Below are 19,282 nucleotides of genomic sequence, written 5' to 3'. Positions count from 1 at the left end.
AGCTACACTCGGTAGAGCGCGGGCAGGCACATTTGTTTGCGGAACCGAGTTAGCGTCGCTAGCATGTTAGCCGTTAGCTCAAATTGATGCTAACTAGCCTGTTGGGTAGCAACGTCGCCGTGTGAGACCCCGAGAACAGACGCCGATCTCCTTTGATCTCTTTCATGTGGTGCCTCACTCATCCACTTTGTACCAGACATTTTTTTTGCAGTTTTTTGGGGATTTATTCGGAATCGTTGAGCCGTTAACGTCACAAACTCTCATCGGTTGGTCCTTGGAGGATGAAACATCTTCCTTGAAGATTTCGTGCAAATCGGGTTAGCAGTTGATGCAAACAAACCAATAAACAAAAACATAACCTTCTCGCCCAACTTTCGCTTGCGAAGGTAAAAAGAAATGAGCCAGAAATTCAAATGTGAAAACGTTCTCACCAAAATCTCCACTGTCCAGCGTGATGATCTCCAGGTCGTCGTCATAGATTCCTGCCCAGAGGATCAAACGGAGGTCTTTAGAGAAACAGTACGTACTTTCAGGTTGTCAAAGGGTTTGAGTCGACCTGCTTACCGAAGTCGTATCGGTAGAAGTTCCAGCTCTCGTAGCGTCCTCCCTGCTGCTGCTCGTCCAGACCCTTCTCTCCGTACTTGTCGTACTTCTTCCTCAGGTCTTCGTCCTTCAGGACTTCGTACGCCCGGTTGACCTGCAGGAACTTCTCGTGGGCCGTGGAGTCGCCCTGAAACACAATCGTTTAGAGGACGACACCAAAGTCGGGGTGGTCGGCGGGCGGTTCGGGGTTCGGGCTCCTCGGCGGGACTCACGGGGTTTTTGTCGGGGTGCATGGTGAGCGCCAGCTGCTTGAACGCCCGTCGGATCTCCCGCGTCGTGGCCTCCCTGCTGACTCCCAGCAGATCGTAGTAATCTCGTCCGTCGGCCCAAACCGACGCCAGCAGGACGGCGAGGAGAAGGAGCGGTGGGAGGATGTCGGGACGAGAACGCTGACGTCCGAGGTTACTTCTGCTCCCCATCGCCGCTGCTCTCGGTACAGTCACGACAACCAACGACCGGAGCGTCTGGAACCGAGAGACACCGAGAGAATTCCCGATCAGACACTCGGGTAAGACCTGACAGGTACCGTATCTTCTGGACTAGGAGTCGCACTGGTCAGAACATGTGTCACAATAAGGGAAAAAGATGAAGCATGTTTTGATAATGCTGCTGTTCCAGAACGTTCTGCGGATTTCTTCTTCCGCTCTGACCGTCGTGCTTGTGTAGAGTTTTCCTTGAGCACAGTACTGCACTTACCGTATTTTCTGGACTATAAATCACACTTTCTCCACTTGACAGTAGCTATAGGTGCATACCATTTGTGACCACTAGATGTCAGTGTATGACAACAGAACGCTGCGACAGTAGCACAGAAAAACCTCCATTACTGCTGTGTTTGACTCAGAGGCTGAGAAAACTGTCTCCAAACAGAGAAATCTACACAACATCTGGAACCCAAAACGATACGGTAAATATTCAATCCGTTCACTACTACTAACTCATACCACCAGGTCACAAACCTGTTGAAAGTATTCCTAAAGGGATTTTTTGGGAGGTTAAAACAAAAGCAGGCTCTCGTCGTTGCAACACAAATGGTTCCTGTTAATGGTTCCTGGTACTCAGGTAAAAGTTCCTACAGTCCAGATGTATGTAGATCGGGTTTGGAACAAAAGCTTTGAAGGAGCAAGCTCATTGCGTTTTTATCGCTCCGTTTATTTCAAAATCACATTATATGTAGGCTTTGTGTAATTCCACTATTATGCAGCGGGTGGCAGCACAGAGGCCATTTGCATGCTACAAGTTTCTGTGTATGTCTTAATATCAATTAACTGTGACTCTTTTATCCACGCAGTTACTGAAGATGAAAACGTGTATTTATTTACGATGGTACATTCAACCATTACCGTCTTTTAAAAATGATTTTAAAAAAATCATCTTAAAACCTTTTTCATTCTTATTTCTCTCTTAAACTTTGATTTAATGTTTTGTGAATCATTTTTATTAAAACCTCCGGAACATAATTTTTCTTGCATTCTAATAATTGTTTGCATATTTATCTCAGTCAGACGTGTCCGTCTGGAGACGTGTCCTTCTGGAGACGTGTCCGTCCGGAGACGTGTCCGTCTGGAGACGTGTCTTGTGTGGAGACGTGTCCGTCCAGAGACGTGTCCGTCCGGAGACGTGTCCGTCTGGAGACGTGTCTTGTGTGGGGACGTGTCCGTCTGGAGACGTGTCCTTCTGGAGACGTGTCCGTCCGGAGACGTGTCTTGTGTGGGGACGTGTCCGTCTGGAGACATGTCCTTCTGGAGACATGTCCTTCTGGAGACGTGTCCGTCCGGAGACGTGTCCGTCTGGAGACTTGTCCGTCTGGAGACGTGTCCGTCTGGAGACGTGTCTTGTGTGGAGACGTGTCCGTCCGGAGACGTGTCCGTCTGGAGACGTGTCTTGTGTGGAGACGTGTCCGTGTGGAGACGTGTCCGTGTGGAGACGTGTCCTTCTGGAGACGTGTCCGTGTGGAGACGTGTCCGTCTGGAGACGTGTCTTGTGTGGAGACGTGTCCGTCCGGAGACGTGTCCGTCCGGAGACGTGTCCGTCCGGAGACGTGTCCGTGTGGAGACGTGTCCGTCTGGAGACGTGTCTTGTGTGGCGACGTGTCCATGTGGAGACGTGTCCGTCTGGAGACGTGTCTTGTGTGGCGACGTGTCCATGTGGAGACGTGTCCGTCTGGAGACGTGTCTTGTGTGGCGACGTGTCCATGTGGAGACGTGTCCGTCTGGAGACGTGTCTTGTGTGGAGACGTGTCCGTCCGGAGACGTGTCTTGTGTGGATTGACTCACAAACCGTCACCTCAGAGGATTTTGCTGACGTCTGTCACACATTTCTTTAAATAGTTGATATATTAACAGAATAACAAATAAAATCAGGAACATTCCTGCACATTTTATAACTAATTTACAAATTCTGGTTTAATACAAGGTAATAAAAGCCTGATTTAACCTGATGCAGCTTTGATCTGTAATAACACATAAAACTCTCTGCTTCTGGAATGAATCTCTGATTCAAACAAAACAGAACAGACTAGACTAGACTAGACTAGACTAGAATAGACTAGACTAGACTAGACTAGACTAGAATAGACTAGACTAGACTAGTCCTTTATTATCACTCTGTACCAATGTTAAAACGCAGTGTTAGCTGTAGTGAAATGTCGCGACAATAATAAGAAACACACAATAGTAAAAAATACAAGACTGTGAAGAGGTAAAATATAATGTATAAAATATTTTGAAACATTATATTAAAAAAATACTTTTTTGTTTTAGTCTTGAGCTTATTTCATTTTGCAAAGTACCCGGAGCTGTATTCTATATATGAAACGTATTCAATAAAATATATTTTATTGGTAGTATAATACAGTGGAGTAGCTCAATGCACCATCTCGTGGTACAAAGTGGAATTACAACACTTGATTGATAATTGTAATTTATCTGAATCCTATTGATTATTATAAAATCAGTTTGAATACTTTAATCTAGAAATGTGTGTATTTATCCTTCCAGCGCGACAGTTCTTGAAGTATTCTTGTTTTTCTAATCATTATTTCAGACCAGCCTCATTTAGATGTGTGACTGTGAGTCTGCACATGTGTCCTGTGTGGATTGGTCCTCAAGCTTTTCCTCTACATCCCTCTCGGTTGTCACCTCACAGCATTATGCACAGTCCTCTCACACTTCTTCCCCACACTTACTGTTTTATTAACTGGATAAGAAACTGAATCAGGACCATTCCTGCACATTTAATACTAATTTACAAATTCTGCTTTAATACACAGAGTGACCAGAGACCGATTTAACACTTAAAAACTTCAATGCAGCTTTGGTAATCTGTGATAACACGTGCACCACGTTGCTTTCGTCACAGATCTGTGATTCAAACTATCTTTTTTATCTGATGTTTGTGTATTTCTGTGACCTAAAGTGAGCTATATGACGCTAAGCTAAGCTATAACCAACTAATAACGCCCCACCTGGGTGGCTGATTAGCTCGTTAGCCTAGCCGCGGCGCTAAACCTTGACGCTGTGCATCGGCGGAGATGAAGATAATCCTAATCTGACAGATTAAAAGAGCAGGTCTGTTACCTTTGACGCGTCCCAACTTCTGAGAAGAGCAAGATCCGCATCAGAGTCCGGATCAGAAACCGGGATCAAGTCTGCTGAAGCAACCACGGACGTCTTCCGCTACCGGCTTATCACAATATAAGTTCAGGTCTGCAACTTCCGCTTTGTCGTGATAAGAGCTTCCACGAACACCCGCTGGTTTAGCCGAGAATAAAACGATCTTTCTTTTTTTAATGACTACATATAAACCTTAGGTTTCCTCAGTGAGCATTTTGGTTCAGTTCGTTCTTTTTTTTTTAATAATAAGAATATTTACGTGACTTTCCTTCCATGTGTTGTTTCATCAACGTTAACTTTATTACGCAAAAATGTGACGTCAGCGTAGAAATTTGCTGAGTTCACGGTCGATTGGTAAAAAAAAAAATTGTCATTTCATCAAAACTAATAACAATATTATTTAATGTTAAATATTTAAAAACAATAATGATAATTTCCTCTGTGATTGAATTTTCTGCCACGTCCCATACTAAACATTTTTCACAAGCACTTTCATCAAATAGAAAAGGATGAAGGAAACATGGAAATGTGTTTTTCTAAACAATTTTAACAGGTGAGGGAGAGAGAGAGAGAGAGAGAGTGTGTAAATTGATTATTTTTTATTTATTTGCATATGTTTGTATGTCATTATTCTGACATGTCTGGAATACATTTATATTAAACAAAAAATAACAAAAACATGATTTTCCAAACCGTATTTTTCAAGGAAAAAAAGTGTATTCAATGGTTGATGGAACAACGACAGAAATATAAATAATTTCCATAAATATATTTTAAATGTGCTTTGAAATATCCAGAGTTTACTTGAACGCATCTTCTCATGCACCGGAAGTGGTCATCCTGTGAAGCTTCAGCTCCTTCAGCTGCTTCACAGAGAGCTCCAGGGGAAGAAACCTAACACCGGGGGATACCTCTCATTTATAGCCACTCTGAGTCATCTGACTGGACCGTGAAGATACTATTGGTGTTGTGGCTGAGTTTCCTTTCCAGGAAGAGTCTGTAATATAGAGATTTATCGGTTAGCTTCGCTAGCCTGCTGAGCTAGTGCAGGCATTCTTCTAACACTGCGTCACTTCCGGCTTTTGAAACTCGCGGCCAGAAAGTAACGAGAAGGTGACATGGAACTGCAAGGTAAAAAAAGAATCGCCTTTTAATTTTGTTATTCATCTGACTTTAACTTACTGTGACGGGGGGTTTTAAGTGATTTTGTAATTTGACTGAGACCACGTGACGCATGCGCTGTCACGAGCTTCAGTGCTTCTGGAGCTTTGTGCTGCTTCACTCAGTTGACCACATAAATATACTTCTTGATTTGAAGATTGGAGGATTTCTGGCGCAGCTCTAAACTGGGATATATCTTACTTGTAAGACAGAAACTTCTGTGTCGTGAGGTAATTCTGAAAATCCCTTGTGGGGTTCCTCAAGGCTCCATCCTTGGGCCTCTTCTATTTGACGTCTACATCAGGGGTGTCAATCACAGGGGCCACATTCAGCCCAAGTTGAATTCTGCCATAATAAGCTTTAAATGTAAAGGTTTTTTTATCTATACTTTAAGGGGCGGCAACCAAGTCTAGACCAAGATGTTGAAAATGTGATCTGGAGACCGCTCTCCAGTGCCACAATAATAAAAATTGCGGATGTTAAGATCTTATTGTCCTGGACTTCAGCTTGCAAAATCATTCTTGTTCCTGCCTTAGTGGTAAGGCATAAAGATTACTATCCTTTAATCTTATTATTCTTTTTCTGCCGTTGTTTGGGCACCTTACCAGTCCTGCTCTGTTTTGGAGCACGGACATTAAAAGGAAGGCACCTCATGGGGGAGAGGAGGGAATCAAAGGAGATCAGCGTCTGTCGCCATGGAGACATTGCAGCTGACAGGCAGAAGCAGGGCGTTGATGCTACATGAGAGGCACGCCCACCAAGTCCAGACTAAGATCTTGAAAAACGTAGTTTTCCTTTTCCGTAGAAAAACGACATTCTGTGTGGGTCACATTCCAAAAGAAAAGAAAAAAGCAACCATAACTCCTGTCTTCCAGTGGCGTCTGAACCGATGACTCTGGGTTCGCCCACGTCTCCAAAGCCCACCTCCGGCGCTCAGTTCCTCCCCGGCTTCCTGCTGGGCGACCCCCCGGCCCCGGCCAGCCCACAGCCCCGCCCCTTCAGCCTGTCCTCGCCCGTTGTGGACAGCACGACGCCGCTCCGAGGTCAGAGGTCAAACCGTGGGATCGTCAGGGGGGGGGGTGGTTCTAATGATTCGGTCAATGGCCGTGACTCGGTTCGTTATTATTATTATTTAATTTTTTTCTAAAGGAGTCGGAGGAGGATCGGCCCTGCAGCCCGTCGTCCCCACGCCCAAAGACAAGAGCGGAGCCCCGCCTGTCCGCAGTATCCATGACGACCTGGTGACTGTAGCCACGCCCCTTAGCTCACACAGACAGGTCGGCACGCCGACGGCTCAGAACGCCGACGGCTCAGAACTCACCTCATTAGATTTTATTAGAAAAGTTTTCGACAGAAGAAGATTTCAGTAGAAAATGATGATTCAACATTAAAATAATCCTTTTCTCTGTCTTCAGTCTTTTCCAGTCATTCAGTCACCGCTGTCGGCTCGCCAGGCCTCCACACCCGGAACAGGTACACCCTGAAATACTCCTGGAGTAGTACTGAAATACTCCTGGAGAAGTACTGGAATACTCCTGGAGAAGTACTGAAATACTCCTGGAGTAGTACTGAAATACTCCTGGAAAAACTGCTAAAATACTCCTGGAGAAGTACTGGAATACTCCTGGAGAAACTGCTAAAATACTCCTAGAGAAACTGCTAAAATACTCCTAGAGAAACTGCTAAAATACTCCTGGAGATGTACTGGAATACTCCTGGAGAAACTGCTAAAATACTCCTAGAGAAACTGCTAAAATACTCCTGGAGATGTACTGGAATACTCCTAGAGAAACTGCTGAAATACTCCTGGAGTAGTACTGAAATACTCCTGGAGAAAGTAATAAAAATAAATACCCCTGAAGGAAGTACTGAAATACTCCTGGAGTAGTACTGAAATACTTCTAGAGAAACTGCTGAAATACTCCTGGAGTAGTACTGAAATACTCCTGGAGTAGTAATGAAATACTCCTGGAGAAAGTAATAAAAAAAAAATACCCCTGAAGGAAGTACTAAAATACTCCTGGAGAAGTACTAAAATACTCCTGGAGAAAGTAATAAAAAAAAAATACCCCTGAAGAAAGTAATAAAAAATACTCCAGGAGAAAATAATAAAAATACTCCTGGAGAAAGTACTAAAACACTCCAGGATAAACTGCTAAAATACTCCCAAAGTACATACTAAAATACTCCTGGAGAAAGTAATAAAAAAAATACTCCTGGAGGAAGTACTAAAATGCTCCCTGAGAAATACTAAAACACTAGTGGAGAAAGTGAAATATTCCTTTGCATCACATCAATAAACTCTTCGGATTGAAACTGTGGTTTTACTTTAGTGCGCATATCACAATGATTTATATTGGAACCGGTTACAACGACTCCAAATACACAACAGTGCTCTTTCTCTTGACACTGATTTACACCAGCTGAGTGACTCAGCACTGGTTGTTTACCTTTTTATATTCTTAAGTTGGACACAGAATCAATTACTCAAATAATTCAATTTTTAAATTCCTGATTTGCAAATGTTTAGTGAATTATTGACTGTGTGTGTGTGTGTGTGTGTGTGTGTGTGTGTGTGTGTGTGTGTGTGTGTGTGTGTGTGTGTGTGTGTGTGTGTGTGTGTGTGTGTGTGTGTGTGTAGGAGTGTGTGTGGGCCTGCAGCAGGTGTGTATGTCTCCGGCTCAGGTGGATCCGTTCTACAGTCAGGGAGAAGCTCTGTCCTCGGACGACCAGCTGGATCAGACCTGGGTCACCGTGTTCGGGTAATTTACCTTTCTGCCCTAAAAACTGTGTGTATTTCCTCAGTGTGTATTTCCTGAGTGTGTGTGTGTGTGTGTGTGTTTCAGTTTCCCTCCTGCCTCCGCCTCCTTCATCCTGCTGCAGTTCGCTCAGTACGGAAACATCCTCAAACACAAGGTGTGTGTGTGTGTGTGTGTGTGTGTGTGTGTGTGTGTGTGTGTGTGTGTGTGTGTGTGTGTGTGTGTGTGTGTGTGTGTGTGTGTGTGTGTGTGTGTGTGTGTGTGTGTGTGTGTGTGTGTGTGTGTGTGTGTGTGTGTGTGTGTGTGTGTGTGTGTGTGTGTGTGTAAACCAATCCAGAGACAAAGAGCAGGGGGGTCAAAACTCCCAGAATGCAACAGCTACACAAGTTTCCTGGACATTTAACTTTATAATTCATGGTTTAAATTGGCTTCATGTCCAGATTGTCGTCATCTTCAGTGGTAATTGTTGGTGTGTTTTGTCTATTTTCACAAATTCAAAGACTTTTTTATTTATTTTTTTTCGCAGCAGCGTTTTGTTGTCATGCAGTGACATCTAGTGGTCACCCTGTGTATTTTGCATTACCTGCAAAATAACTTTAAAAAAAAAAAAAAGGTGACTTATCATCCAGATTTCTGTCATCTCAAACATTTTGTTCTGCTGTCAACGCAGCATTTTGTCCCTCATTTCTCTTTATCTCCCCGTTCTATTCTCTTTATCTGACCGTGTCTCGATCTTGTCTCGACCGTGTCTCGATCTTGTCTCGACCTTGTCTCGATCTTGTCTCGACCGTGTCTCGATCTTGTCTCGACCGTGTCTCGATCTTGTCTCGACCTTGTCTCGGCAGATGGCGTCTCCTGGAAACTGGATGCACCTCCAGTATCAGTCCCGCCTTCAGGCCCGGAAAGCCCTGTCCAAAGACGGGAAGGTGTTCGGCGACTCCATCATGGTGGGAGTCAAACCCTGCATCGACAAGGTGAGCCCCTCCCCTCCCCTCTGACCTTTGACCCCCCGGCTCCGCTGAGTCCCTTGTGTCTCCGCCTGCAGGGCGTGATGGAGTGCAGCGACGCCGTGTCTTCCCCCGTGTCCTCCACCTCCTCCATGCTGCCCTCCACCCCTCGCTCCGCCATCCGGCCGCTCAGCGCCTCCTACAGGAGCTCGGCCAGCGACTACCAGGTGACGACTCCTTGGAATTAGTGATGCACCAAGACCACTTTTTTAATATACTGGCTAAAAACCAGTACCATTACGAGTACTTATTAAATACCATAACGCCTAATTTATACTCCATAAGCAAGGCTACTATTTGTTTACGTTCTTGGAAAGTCGTTGGCTTTATTACAATCTGAATGGCCAAAATGGCGGCTGAAAATATGAAAAGGACGTTAGAAGAAAAATGGCAAAAAAGATTTATGGACTCTTATTCAGCACAAAGACATGAATAGTTAACACGAGAAAATGACTGGTAAAGTTTTATTTTTATATAAAGTGGACTCGTTTGGTGGTGCCGGGTGACTTTAAGAATAAACGTATGTTCTCCAGGTGGTGGCCGACAGACAGACGCCCCGGAAAGACGACAGCTTCGTCTCCAAGGCCATGGAGTACATGTTCGGCTGGTGACACCGCGGTTCAGCCATTGATCACTACACCGTGTGAAAGAGAGAGAGTGTGTGTGTGTGCGTGAGTTTACGTGTGTGTGTAGAATATTCCCACCTCTTTCTGCTCTTTTTAAACTGTATTTTTATTGCTTTTGTCTCAATAAACTCTTGTCTTTCAATTCACTGTGCTTTCATTCAGAGGTGCAGTTCTCTCGGCGGCCACACGGGGGCGACAGCTCATTTTACATGTACAGTCACTTCCTCACGGAAATAAAAAGAAAGCAAGAGACTAAAACATGATTGAAACTGATGACACTGCGGTTACCTGAATTTTGACAATAAATTGCATATTTTGGGGAATATAGTAATAATGTTTTCTGTTTTTGGTACAGTATCTCCCCCCAACACGGCAATGAAAATGGATTTAATGACTCAAATTTGATCTAATCCAACATGATGTAAACGATTTAGTTCATTTTGTTCATCAGGTTTCCCCCTGTAAATAAAATAATAATTTTTTGTGCAGTTTATATGATGAACAACATAAAAAAAAATTGCCAAACATGCATGAAAAGAAAGTTATTTTAATAAAGAAAGAAAAGATCTGCTCTCCTTTATAGCGCTTAAAATTCCTCAATGGAGCACCTGCTGCTGTTCTGAGCTCTAGAAACCTCCAATAAAACTAGTTTTTAATGTTTAACGTGCTTCAGTTCTTCAGATTTCAGCGGACTTACTGAAGCGTTTGTAGAAATGTGACGTTAGGACGACTGAGTCGGTGAAAATGTAAAGGTTTTGGGTCTTGCGTATCTTTTCATCGGTCCACGCCTCAAACTGCTCCGTCTGATTGATCTCAGGTCAAACAGCATTTCTCAGTGCGTGCAGTCTGCCCTGAAACAGTCTGACCAATCACAACGACACGCCGAGGAGCGGAAAACTTCACACAACAACTGAATCCAGAGAAAAGGTCAGGTTTTGGAATATGTCATTATTCTGTCACGTGTTTGGGCGTGTATGTGCCTGTAACTCTATCACGAGGAACACGGGTCAGCCATGTTTACTGAGGTTTCACATTTAGTCTCAAATTAACAACGTCCAGATTTTAGAGCATCTTCCCCCACTAACATCAGGTTATAGAGCATCTTCCTCCTCTGAAAACCCAGATCATAGAGCATCTCCCTTTAACGTCAAGATTTTAGAGCATCTCCCACCACTAACATCCAGATTATAGAGCATTTTACCCCTCCAAAACCCAGATTATAGAGCATCTTCTCCCACTAACATCAGATAATAGAGCATCGTCCCCCCACTAATACAGATTATAGAGCATCTTCCTCCTCTAACATCAGATTATAGAGCATTTACCCCTCTAAAACCCAGATAATAGAGCATCTTCCCCCACTAATACAGATTATAGAGCATCTTCCTCCTATAACATCACATTATAGAGCATTTTACCCCATCCAAAACCCAGATTTTAGAGCATCTCCCACCACTAACATCCAGATTATAGAGCATTTTACCCCCAAAAACCAGATTATAGAGCATCTTCTCCCACTAACATCAGATAATAGAGCATCGTCCCCCACTAATACAGATTATAGAGCATCTTCCTCCTCTAACATCAGATTATAGAGCATTTACCCCTCTAAAACCCAGATAATAGAGCATCTTTCCCCACTAATACAGATTATAGAGCATCTTCCTCCTATAACATCACATTATAGAGCATTTTACCCCTCTAAAACCCAGATTATAGAGCATCTCCCCCACTAACATCAGATAATAGAGCATCGTCCCCCACTAATACAGATTATAGAGCATCGTCCTCCTCTAACATCAGATTATAGAGCATTTACCCCTCTAAAACACAGATTATAGAGCATATCCCCCCCACTAATCCAGATTATAGAGCATCTCCCTCCTCTAACATCACATTATAGAGCATCTTCCTCCTGTAACATCCAGATTATAGAGCATATATTACAAGCAGGAGTTGATTGACAAATTGTCCAATAGCTGAGCTGAGAGGCTCATAAATTATGTTTGCGTGTTACGTCACCGGCTTCCACCAATGGGAGCAGCAGAAGGCGGTGACGTGCGGCTCTATTTATACCCGGCCGCCGGTGCGCGTGAGTCATCGCCTCTCGGACAGTGAAGGTGTTCGGACTCCAGCACACATCAACTCCCTCGGATCGACTCGGACCGACACATTTCTCCCTCATTGCCCGACAGGATTGAGATGTTACATTTTAGGCGTCCGACAGCGCTCAAGGAGTTGTTTGAAGCCGCCCTGAAGCGTCCTTTCCCCGGCTGGAGACAGAAGACGTGGTTCCCGGGCGGCTGCCGCTGCTGCGCCGCCTCCTCCTCGGTTGACGCCAGAGCCCGCTTCGCTCAGCTGAAGCTCCTCCACGATGCCGGCGCTCGTCGCCCGGCGCCCCGCGCCGCCGCCGCCCCGTTCCGCTCCTACTGCACGAAGACTGAAGGCGCTGCTGTGGAGCTCGACGAGCAGCTGAAGAAGGATGCTGTCGGCGGCGAAGCGGCCGGCGACAAGTAGGTTTTTCTCGGTTCTTGGCGGCGGGGGGGGGGGGCTGACCCGGGTGAGTCCGGGATGTGGCGGTTCGTGACGCAGCCTGGCGCGAGCGGATGCGACGTCCACGACATTTGCGCTAATTTGACATTCTCCTCATCGCCTGCCGGTTCTCCGGTTCACATAAAACTCCAGTGTACCGGAACATGGCGATGCTAAACATGCTAAACTCGAACCTTACACGAGACGTTGGCGGCTCACGCGCCACGCGTGTGTCGTGTCCTCGCCCGGTGACGCCTCCCGTGGCCCCGGGCCACAACACGCCGGCTCCGGGTACCTCGAGTTAACCGGGATTCATAACGTGTAGGGAGGGAGGTCACACTGTCCTGCTCGTGTGGGGATAACACGCAGCGTGGTGCCACACTTCTGAAAGTGGAAACGACACAGGGCCTCCTTTAAAGGTCACACACACACACACACACACACACACACACACACACAGGTCTTAAATCACATCAGATCTTCATCAGCTCCAAGAGCAGGAGGTTTGAAGTCCAGATCATTGTCTGCATTAACTCATGAGGCTTCCAGAGAGCTCCACCATGACCTCCTCCTCCAGACAAGTAACCCGAGGAGGAGCAACACATTTCAGTCTCAAATGAGAAGTAAACCAGCTGAACATACTGGCTCTCATTCCTCGGTCATTTACATGTCTATATTTTATGATGGTTTTAAAATGAGGCCCTGTCACATGTATGTAAAGCAGTAGGAGGACTCTATATGTGTCTTACTACAGTATACTAGTGACTAACGTCATGTCGTACATGTTGTTTCTTAATGTTTTAGGTCAGTGGTGTCCAACACATTGTAGAACAGAAGCCACATGCTGAACGGGCAATGTAGTGCCATAATAACCTTTAAGGTTAAACTATAGAGGTTTTCTTTAAGTGTGTATGTGATCAAATTGTCAATATTTTCTCAAAACCAAACGATTATAACTGAAAATGACGACAATGTTGACAGGATTAAAATCTTTAATGAAGCCTTCTGGAGATGAATACAGGGAAATGATCACAAAGTTTCTACTAAAGTTGTTGCAAGAAGGTACGAGCATTGTCTGCGATGTAGAGATTCTCTGATATCCATGAGAATGACAAAAGACAAACTTTTCCAGACTCTGAAGGGGAGGAGTAAGATCATTCGTACAGCACCATCGACTAACTCACCGGTGACGCTCGCCGTTCGCTCATTAGTTTAACTGCTCACCACTTTTATTTCCAAGCCGCGCTGCGTGTTGGAGGGTCTCGGCGGTCACATACCAGTGATGCGACATGATTAAAGTATGACTGATTCACTCATTAACCACCAGCTGTTTCTGCGCCTCATTGGACAAACGCATCAGTCGGACTGAAGCCTTGAACACTGCAGGACCTTCCTCTTCCCATCCGATAGGGACTGCAGAGCTCACCACACACGAATAGATTCTTCAGCAGAGTGTCAGGCTCGGCACAATGGACTTCTATAAAACTAATATATATATATAGGTCTATGTTCTCCAATATTCCAAATCCCGCTTAGTCAAACGTGACTTCGGTGTAAAACTCAGCATGTAGATCCACAAATCAACCTTGGGCCGATGTGACGACTCGGTACTCTTTTTATGGGGGTAACTTCAGGATTAAACCTGGGATTTCAGTACTGTGACGCAGATTCACTTCTTATCACCCCGGTACTCTGATGTTTCATTCCGGAGCAGAGAATGAAGGCGCGGACTCCTGACCAATCGGATCTCTTGGATAATGACCTGTGTATTTTTAGAGAATCCTGATTGGTGCACTGGTCGTACCGCCCACTTGGGATCCTCGGAGCGCAGCGGGGATGGGGTTTTTAGAGCGATCTTTTTGACATGATAAAATAAATCCTCATCATTATCTGTAATAATGAGGTTAATAATTATGGTCACGTCTGACAGAACTGCAGAAACATGATTTGTTTCGAACCCTCATCTCCTCTGCAGTCCCGGTAAGGAATTAATTTTCCAACACAAAATGTATTCACACGCGGGAGACGGCCTCAAAACAAACTAATGGACAATATAAAGTTAAAAAAAGAGGAATAATGGAGTGAAACTGAGTGATCTCAGTGCCGTGCAGGTTCACTTATAAGTCGGCATTAACAAGCGGGGAACTTTCTGGCTTTGCTTGTAGCCTGGCTGGTTTTTCAGATGGTAGTCATGACGCGACGCCCCCTGCTGGTCGGCTCCTCTCTAGCGGAACACACTGCGGGATTTCTCCTTGCAAATATTGAACATGTTCATCATCTACCGTCTCTCCTTCCGAGACCTTTCGAGCAGATCGGACCCGACAAAATCGCTCTTAACACCCCCCACGCCACAGGAAAATCAGACCCGATTTCTTTTTGTAGATCTCTGACAGTCGAGCCTGTGCCCCCGATGATCGGGGCTAAAATCAGCCCGATTGTCCGTTAGTGTGTGCCGGCCTTGAGATTGCGGCTCAGTCACAGACATTCTCTTTTATTCTTAAAACTGCTCAGCGAAAAGCTTTTCTGAAAACATTTGAGGCGAGACATAAGCAGTGCAGTCGGTGAATCTGTCCTGGTTTCGGTTCCACAACAGCAGAAGACATGGAGACATTTTATGGAAGTTTCGCGACGTGTCGGCCCGCTGCTCCCTGTGCCTCATTTGCATAAAGTTGGCAGGCTTCTAATTTATGCCAAAGTACTCCTATTGGTACTCTGTATTGGCAAGTAGGTAAAGGTTGCACTTGTCCATCAAAGGTGTTATCGGTGCGTCCCTAATTATCCATCGACTGACTTGAACATTTTAATTGATCTTGCCGTCATGCACAGGCCCTGCTGAAAATATTCTAAAAGTATTTATACACGCTTAATGGAAAATTCAAAAATGAAATGCATTGTGTTGATTAAATGTGTTTACTCTACGAGAGGCTTGTGTTCGCTTTTACTCAAGAAGAATGTAATACTGAGCTTAAACTGCAGAAACACTTTGCATGAATAATGAGATGTAATTTATCCAGAAGAAGTCGTAACTTCTTGTCTCAACACTGAGCGATCTGTTTGGAGGAGGAAAAGTAGATGGAAAATGTTCCAGAGTACTCGGTGCCAAGTTTTCACTGACCTGAAACAAGCTCTTATTACATTCTTTGCCTGCTTCATGGAGACTGGAGTTAACTCTTGTTGATAACGTTTACAGTTTTTCCACAAAGGTTTCAATAATTCAAAATTCATGTAAAAACAATTTAATTGTCTAAATGCCAGTATTATACAGTAAATACTGCAAAAAATGCAGAAAGCCAAGAGACCTCCTGGAAGTTGTGTTGAAAAAGCTGCAAAACATGATTCCATACTGTGATTATACAAACGTGCTCAGAACTTGTAACAAAACTGGGTTTTGTACCACTGATGTGAATTTGTGTCTGTCATAAATACTAAAGTACAAAGACACTTTCTTTCCTTATTATTCATTGTATTATTGTAACCATAGTTAATGCGTGTGTTTTCCTTGACGTTCCACTCTTACCGAGGATCTGTACTCTTACTTCAGTATGAGAGTATTTGCTCTCCCTCTGTGTTGTACACTGTTATTTGCACAGTGATGTCCAAGGTTGCATATGAACGGCTGTTTAAGAGCTTCCACATAACTTTCATGGTTGTATTTTGCGTGTGTCTATTTAAAGCATGAAGCGTCGTCCCATTCACTGCCGTTACCATAAATGTTATTAGTACCACAAAGTAAGCTGTACACATAGAAAGACACTCATTGAAATGAAGCATTGCTGCAGTTTCTTGTTCGCCGAGTTCCCCGCCAGTCAGCTGGCTGCCTGCCGTGACGCAGTGCACGTGCTTCTCTTTGAACCACTGCACTTTTTATGGGATATTTCCTGACCTAGAAAGGAAGACGCAAGAGGGCGAGGCGTCGTCACCGCCGAGCCATGAAGTGGGCCGTTTGGTTTTTTTCCACTCAGACTATCTACCTTCGTGTCGTTGCTCTGGACGGGTGTCTTTTCCTCTCTGCTGTCCCGTGGACATCCTCAATGAAACGCAGTCACAGTTTCTGCTTCAGCTTTGTTTCCTCTCTTTGGTTTCACACTAGTTTGTAACTTTTATCTAAACTTAAGTGATTTTTGTCTGGACGAGCAGTGTAATGGTTCACCTCATGCTCACTTTGGTTTCAACCTTTTTGTTTTTTTCAACTCGCAGTTGAGTTCAAACTTTCCTGTTTAGTTTGTGTTTTCACGGCAACATTTTAAAAACTGTTGACATGGAAACGATAAAAAGCGCTGCAGACAATGTAGTTTTCATGTTGGCCACTAGTGGGTGCTGTAGTTTCTGTATAGAAAACCGCATTCACATGCATGCAGAGAGGCGATGCGCTATCATTGTTAATGATGGGAGTACGTGGAGATTCGCTTTCACTTGAGTAAATGCATCTTTTGTTTTTTTCTGACAAAGACGTGTTTCACAGTTGAGCTGTGGTTAAAGCTGAAGTGTGTCTGCAGGATATTCACTTAAGTCAATATATTCTTCCCTCGAGTCATAGAAAGACAAACTATTTGGTAGTTTGACCTGCAGGTAAAGTAAAAAGACTCTTAACAAGCACAGCTCTGATGATGCTCTTCTTGCTTCTGGATCCCAGCAACTGTTAACAACACCAAGTCGCACCTCGCCAAACATTGGCTTCTTATTGGCTGGCATTGTAGAGTGTCACTTCACTTTCCATTTGTGAGAGTTGACCATCACTGTGAAGGGAGGTAAATTCCATCCCCAAAGATTAATCAGGCTAAAAAAAACGGGATGTGATGACCACACGAGATTAGTTAAAAAAAAGCATGATATTCTGAACCTTTGGGAGTGTTATGGTTTGCTGCAAAACAATGTGCCACAGATATTGACTTTAGTGACTCACTGGAGATGTGTCGGTGGCTTTTGAAAAGGCTTTTCATGTTGGCTGACTTTCCTGTGTCCATTACGGATATCAGATTTCTTGCATACTGCGTGGTCGATGCAGGCCTGGACTTGAACGTCACAGCATAATTTTCTTTGCCACGCTCTCCATCATTATGCGGCTGCAAACGTTCTTCTCTTCTGCCAGTTTTAAATGTATAAATTGAGATGGAGACACGAGGAACAGAAGGGAATTCTTGCTCTTGAGCACCTTGCTGTAATAATTAACAGGTTGATATCGGTTGGAGTGTGTTGATTCTCATATTGCACAGTGGAGATTTATCACCGTTTTGACGGTTTGTCCTCCTTAGAAGAAGAAGAATTCTGTGTAAAGAGCCACAAGTAGGCATGCTGCTTGTTTCTGCCTGTGTGAATCACAGCGGCTCAAATGGATCCATATCAACGCATTTGTCATTGATGGGACGAGGGAAGTGTTGGTCTGAGATGCTCACATGTTGGGAGAATCCATGGAAGCTTCCTGTTCTCATTACAGCGTCATCGGCCCCATGATTCATACGATGTGGGTCATACTGCATCCGTCGGTGCACATGATGTGAATGATGTCTTCCTCCGAATACTGACGCTGACTCACTACTGCAGAAGGAAATGTGGTTAATAATCTGCATCCCCAAAGTGTTGGGGAATATAAACATTTAAACAATGGAATCCAGATATTGCCAGGCTGCAGTGTGATCGACTGTGCGGGAGGTCTGGTGTATATTTAGCGTTGGATTACATCTAATTGAGGCCTTTCGGGAATGTTGTGGAGTGAGATTGTGCCATTTACCTGGGGCCGTCTGTTTCAGCTGTAGTGGGCAGGGTTAGAGTGGATTAGGGCAACGTAAACAGATTGCTCATTTGAGCCACATGGCACATTTGAAAAGAATGAATCAGTCTATTGCTTGAACAAAGTAAGCCTGGTGTTGGCTCACCGACGTGATTCTGTTCAGAATCCTTCTCACTTTCACATCTCGTGCTTTAACATCCGTAATCTGCTGTTACTGCTTATTGGGACTGAACTGTTTACTTTAGCTCCATCATCAGCAGTACATACCAATCAATTATTGAGATTGATACCTTCACTAACTCTGTTTAAAGATTTGTTTTTAGCCTGTAGTTGTTTTATGGTTGTTTGAATTGTCAAAGAAAAGTACTCCTGCCATTCGAGAGTGAGAAACCGGGGCGGATGATCTCGGAAATTAATGTACATTGGTTTTTTCCTGTCATTTATAGTAGACTGGTGAAATCCTGTCACACAACAGAAAAATGTGTTATTACTCCTTTATCACCAAAAGCAAACCAAGGTAGGTTGGTGGTGGTGGGGGGGTGGGTCAACCATGTCCTCTCAATAAACGGACTCGTCCAGAGCCTAAAAAACACACAAAAAGGCTTTTTGCCTCGTTTCCAGGGGACTCTTGAAGTGTTCTGCTTACATCGATGACCAGGCATCCAAATGGCAAATGGACGGAGCCATCTGGCCGCGGCGGTTTTTAAATACACCACCGCAAACAAACGGGGAATCCAGGCAGTATTCACGCCTGATCGTGTCGGCAATTTAAAAGCTTTTGCTTTCGCTCATTTGCCTCCCTTCACGTTGCTCAACCATTGCCAACTGAGACTTTCAGTCACTCAAACCACAGGATTATGTGAAGTGGACATGTGGCGCGTTCTAAGACAGCCATCTGTGGAGTACTGGAAACAATCGAATAGAGCTCCTCGCTGTTATCTGTCAGTGTTTCGGCCATGGTGAACACACACAGACATTTGTATAGGTAGGTGACCGGGAATATGGAGTCATGACACTCTGGAGGCCGCCATTATTATTGTCCGTCTACTGAGCATGTGCAGAAGTTGTTTTTGTGTTTTTCCTACTGCCGTGATGTGCAGTCGCAGCGTTTCTGAGAAGTTGCGTATTCCCTTGTTTCCATGGAGACAGTCGCCACATTTTCAAAAAGATGAGTTTTCATTGGCTCTGTCCAGTCGTCATGTAAACTTGACACCCAAAACGCAACGGAAAGTTTTCCGTTTCCACTTGAACA

At 44.5% G+C, this 19,282-nt stretch overlaps 3 protein-coding genes across 5 annotated transcripts in view; 2 read left to right on the top strand and 1 right to left on the bottom strand.

Moving 5' to 3' along the window:
• Nucleotides 1-4,260, bottom strand: part of dnajc10 (DnaJ (Hsp40) homolog, subfamily C, member 10) — a 19,567-nt gene extending 15,307 nt beyond the window's left edge. Inside the window, 4 exon segments of the mRNA XM_080477812.1 lie at nt 432-482; nt 565-730; nt 816-1,067; nt 4,182-4,260. Of these exon segments, the coding sequence (XP_080333938.1) occupies nt 432-482; nt 565-730; nt 816-1,022 (424 nt within the window). The 5' untranslated portion in view covers nt 1,023-1,067; nt 4,182-4,260.
• A 772-nt stretch (nt 4,261-5,032) lies between these two features.
• nup35 (nucleoporin 35) lies at nt 5,033-10,346 on the top strand. The gene is made up of 9 exons (XM_080478718.1): nt 5,033-5,348; nt 6,254-6,421; nt 6,528-6,655; nt 6,794-6,851; nt 8,020-8,140; nt 8,225-8,294; nt 8,983-9,111; nt 9,183-9,311; nt 9,678-10,346. Exons 1-9 carry the CDS (start codon nt 5,336-5,338, stop codon nt 9,753-9,755), a joined length of 894 nt encoding a protein of 297 aa, XP_080334844.1. The 5' UTR covers nt 5,033-5,335; the 3' UTR covers nt 9,756-10,346.
• A 1,520-nt stretch (nt 10,347-11,866) lies between these two features.
• glsb (glutaminase b) overlaps nt 11,867-19,282 on the top strand; it is a 41,078-nt gene continuing 33,662 nt past the window's right edge. For 2 of the 3 annotated variants that reach the window (XM_080478716.1, XM_080478717.1), the window contains exon 1: nt 11,870-12,283. In XM_080478716.1, the coding sequence (XP_080334842.1) occupies nt 11,973-12,283 (311 nt within the window). In that variant the 5' untranslated portion in view covers nt 11,870-11,972. Of the gene's footprint in view, nt 12,284-19,282 lie in introns of all 3 variants that reach the window. The other variant, XM_080478715.1, reaches the window with a different exon arrangement.

The sequence above is a fragment of the Lipophrys pholis genome, assembly GCF_963383615.2.
Source record: "Lipophrys pholis genome assembly, chromosome: 13".
Classification (NCBI taxonomy): Eukaryota; Metazoa; Chordata; class Actinopteri; order Blenniiformes; family Blenniidae; genus Lipophrys; species Lipophrys pholis.
Note: the sequence above shows the minus strand (reverse complement) of the source record. Positions and strands in the feature narration are given on the sequence as shown.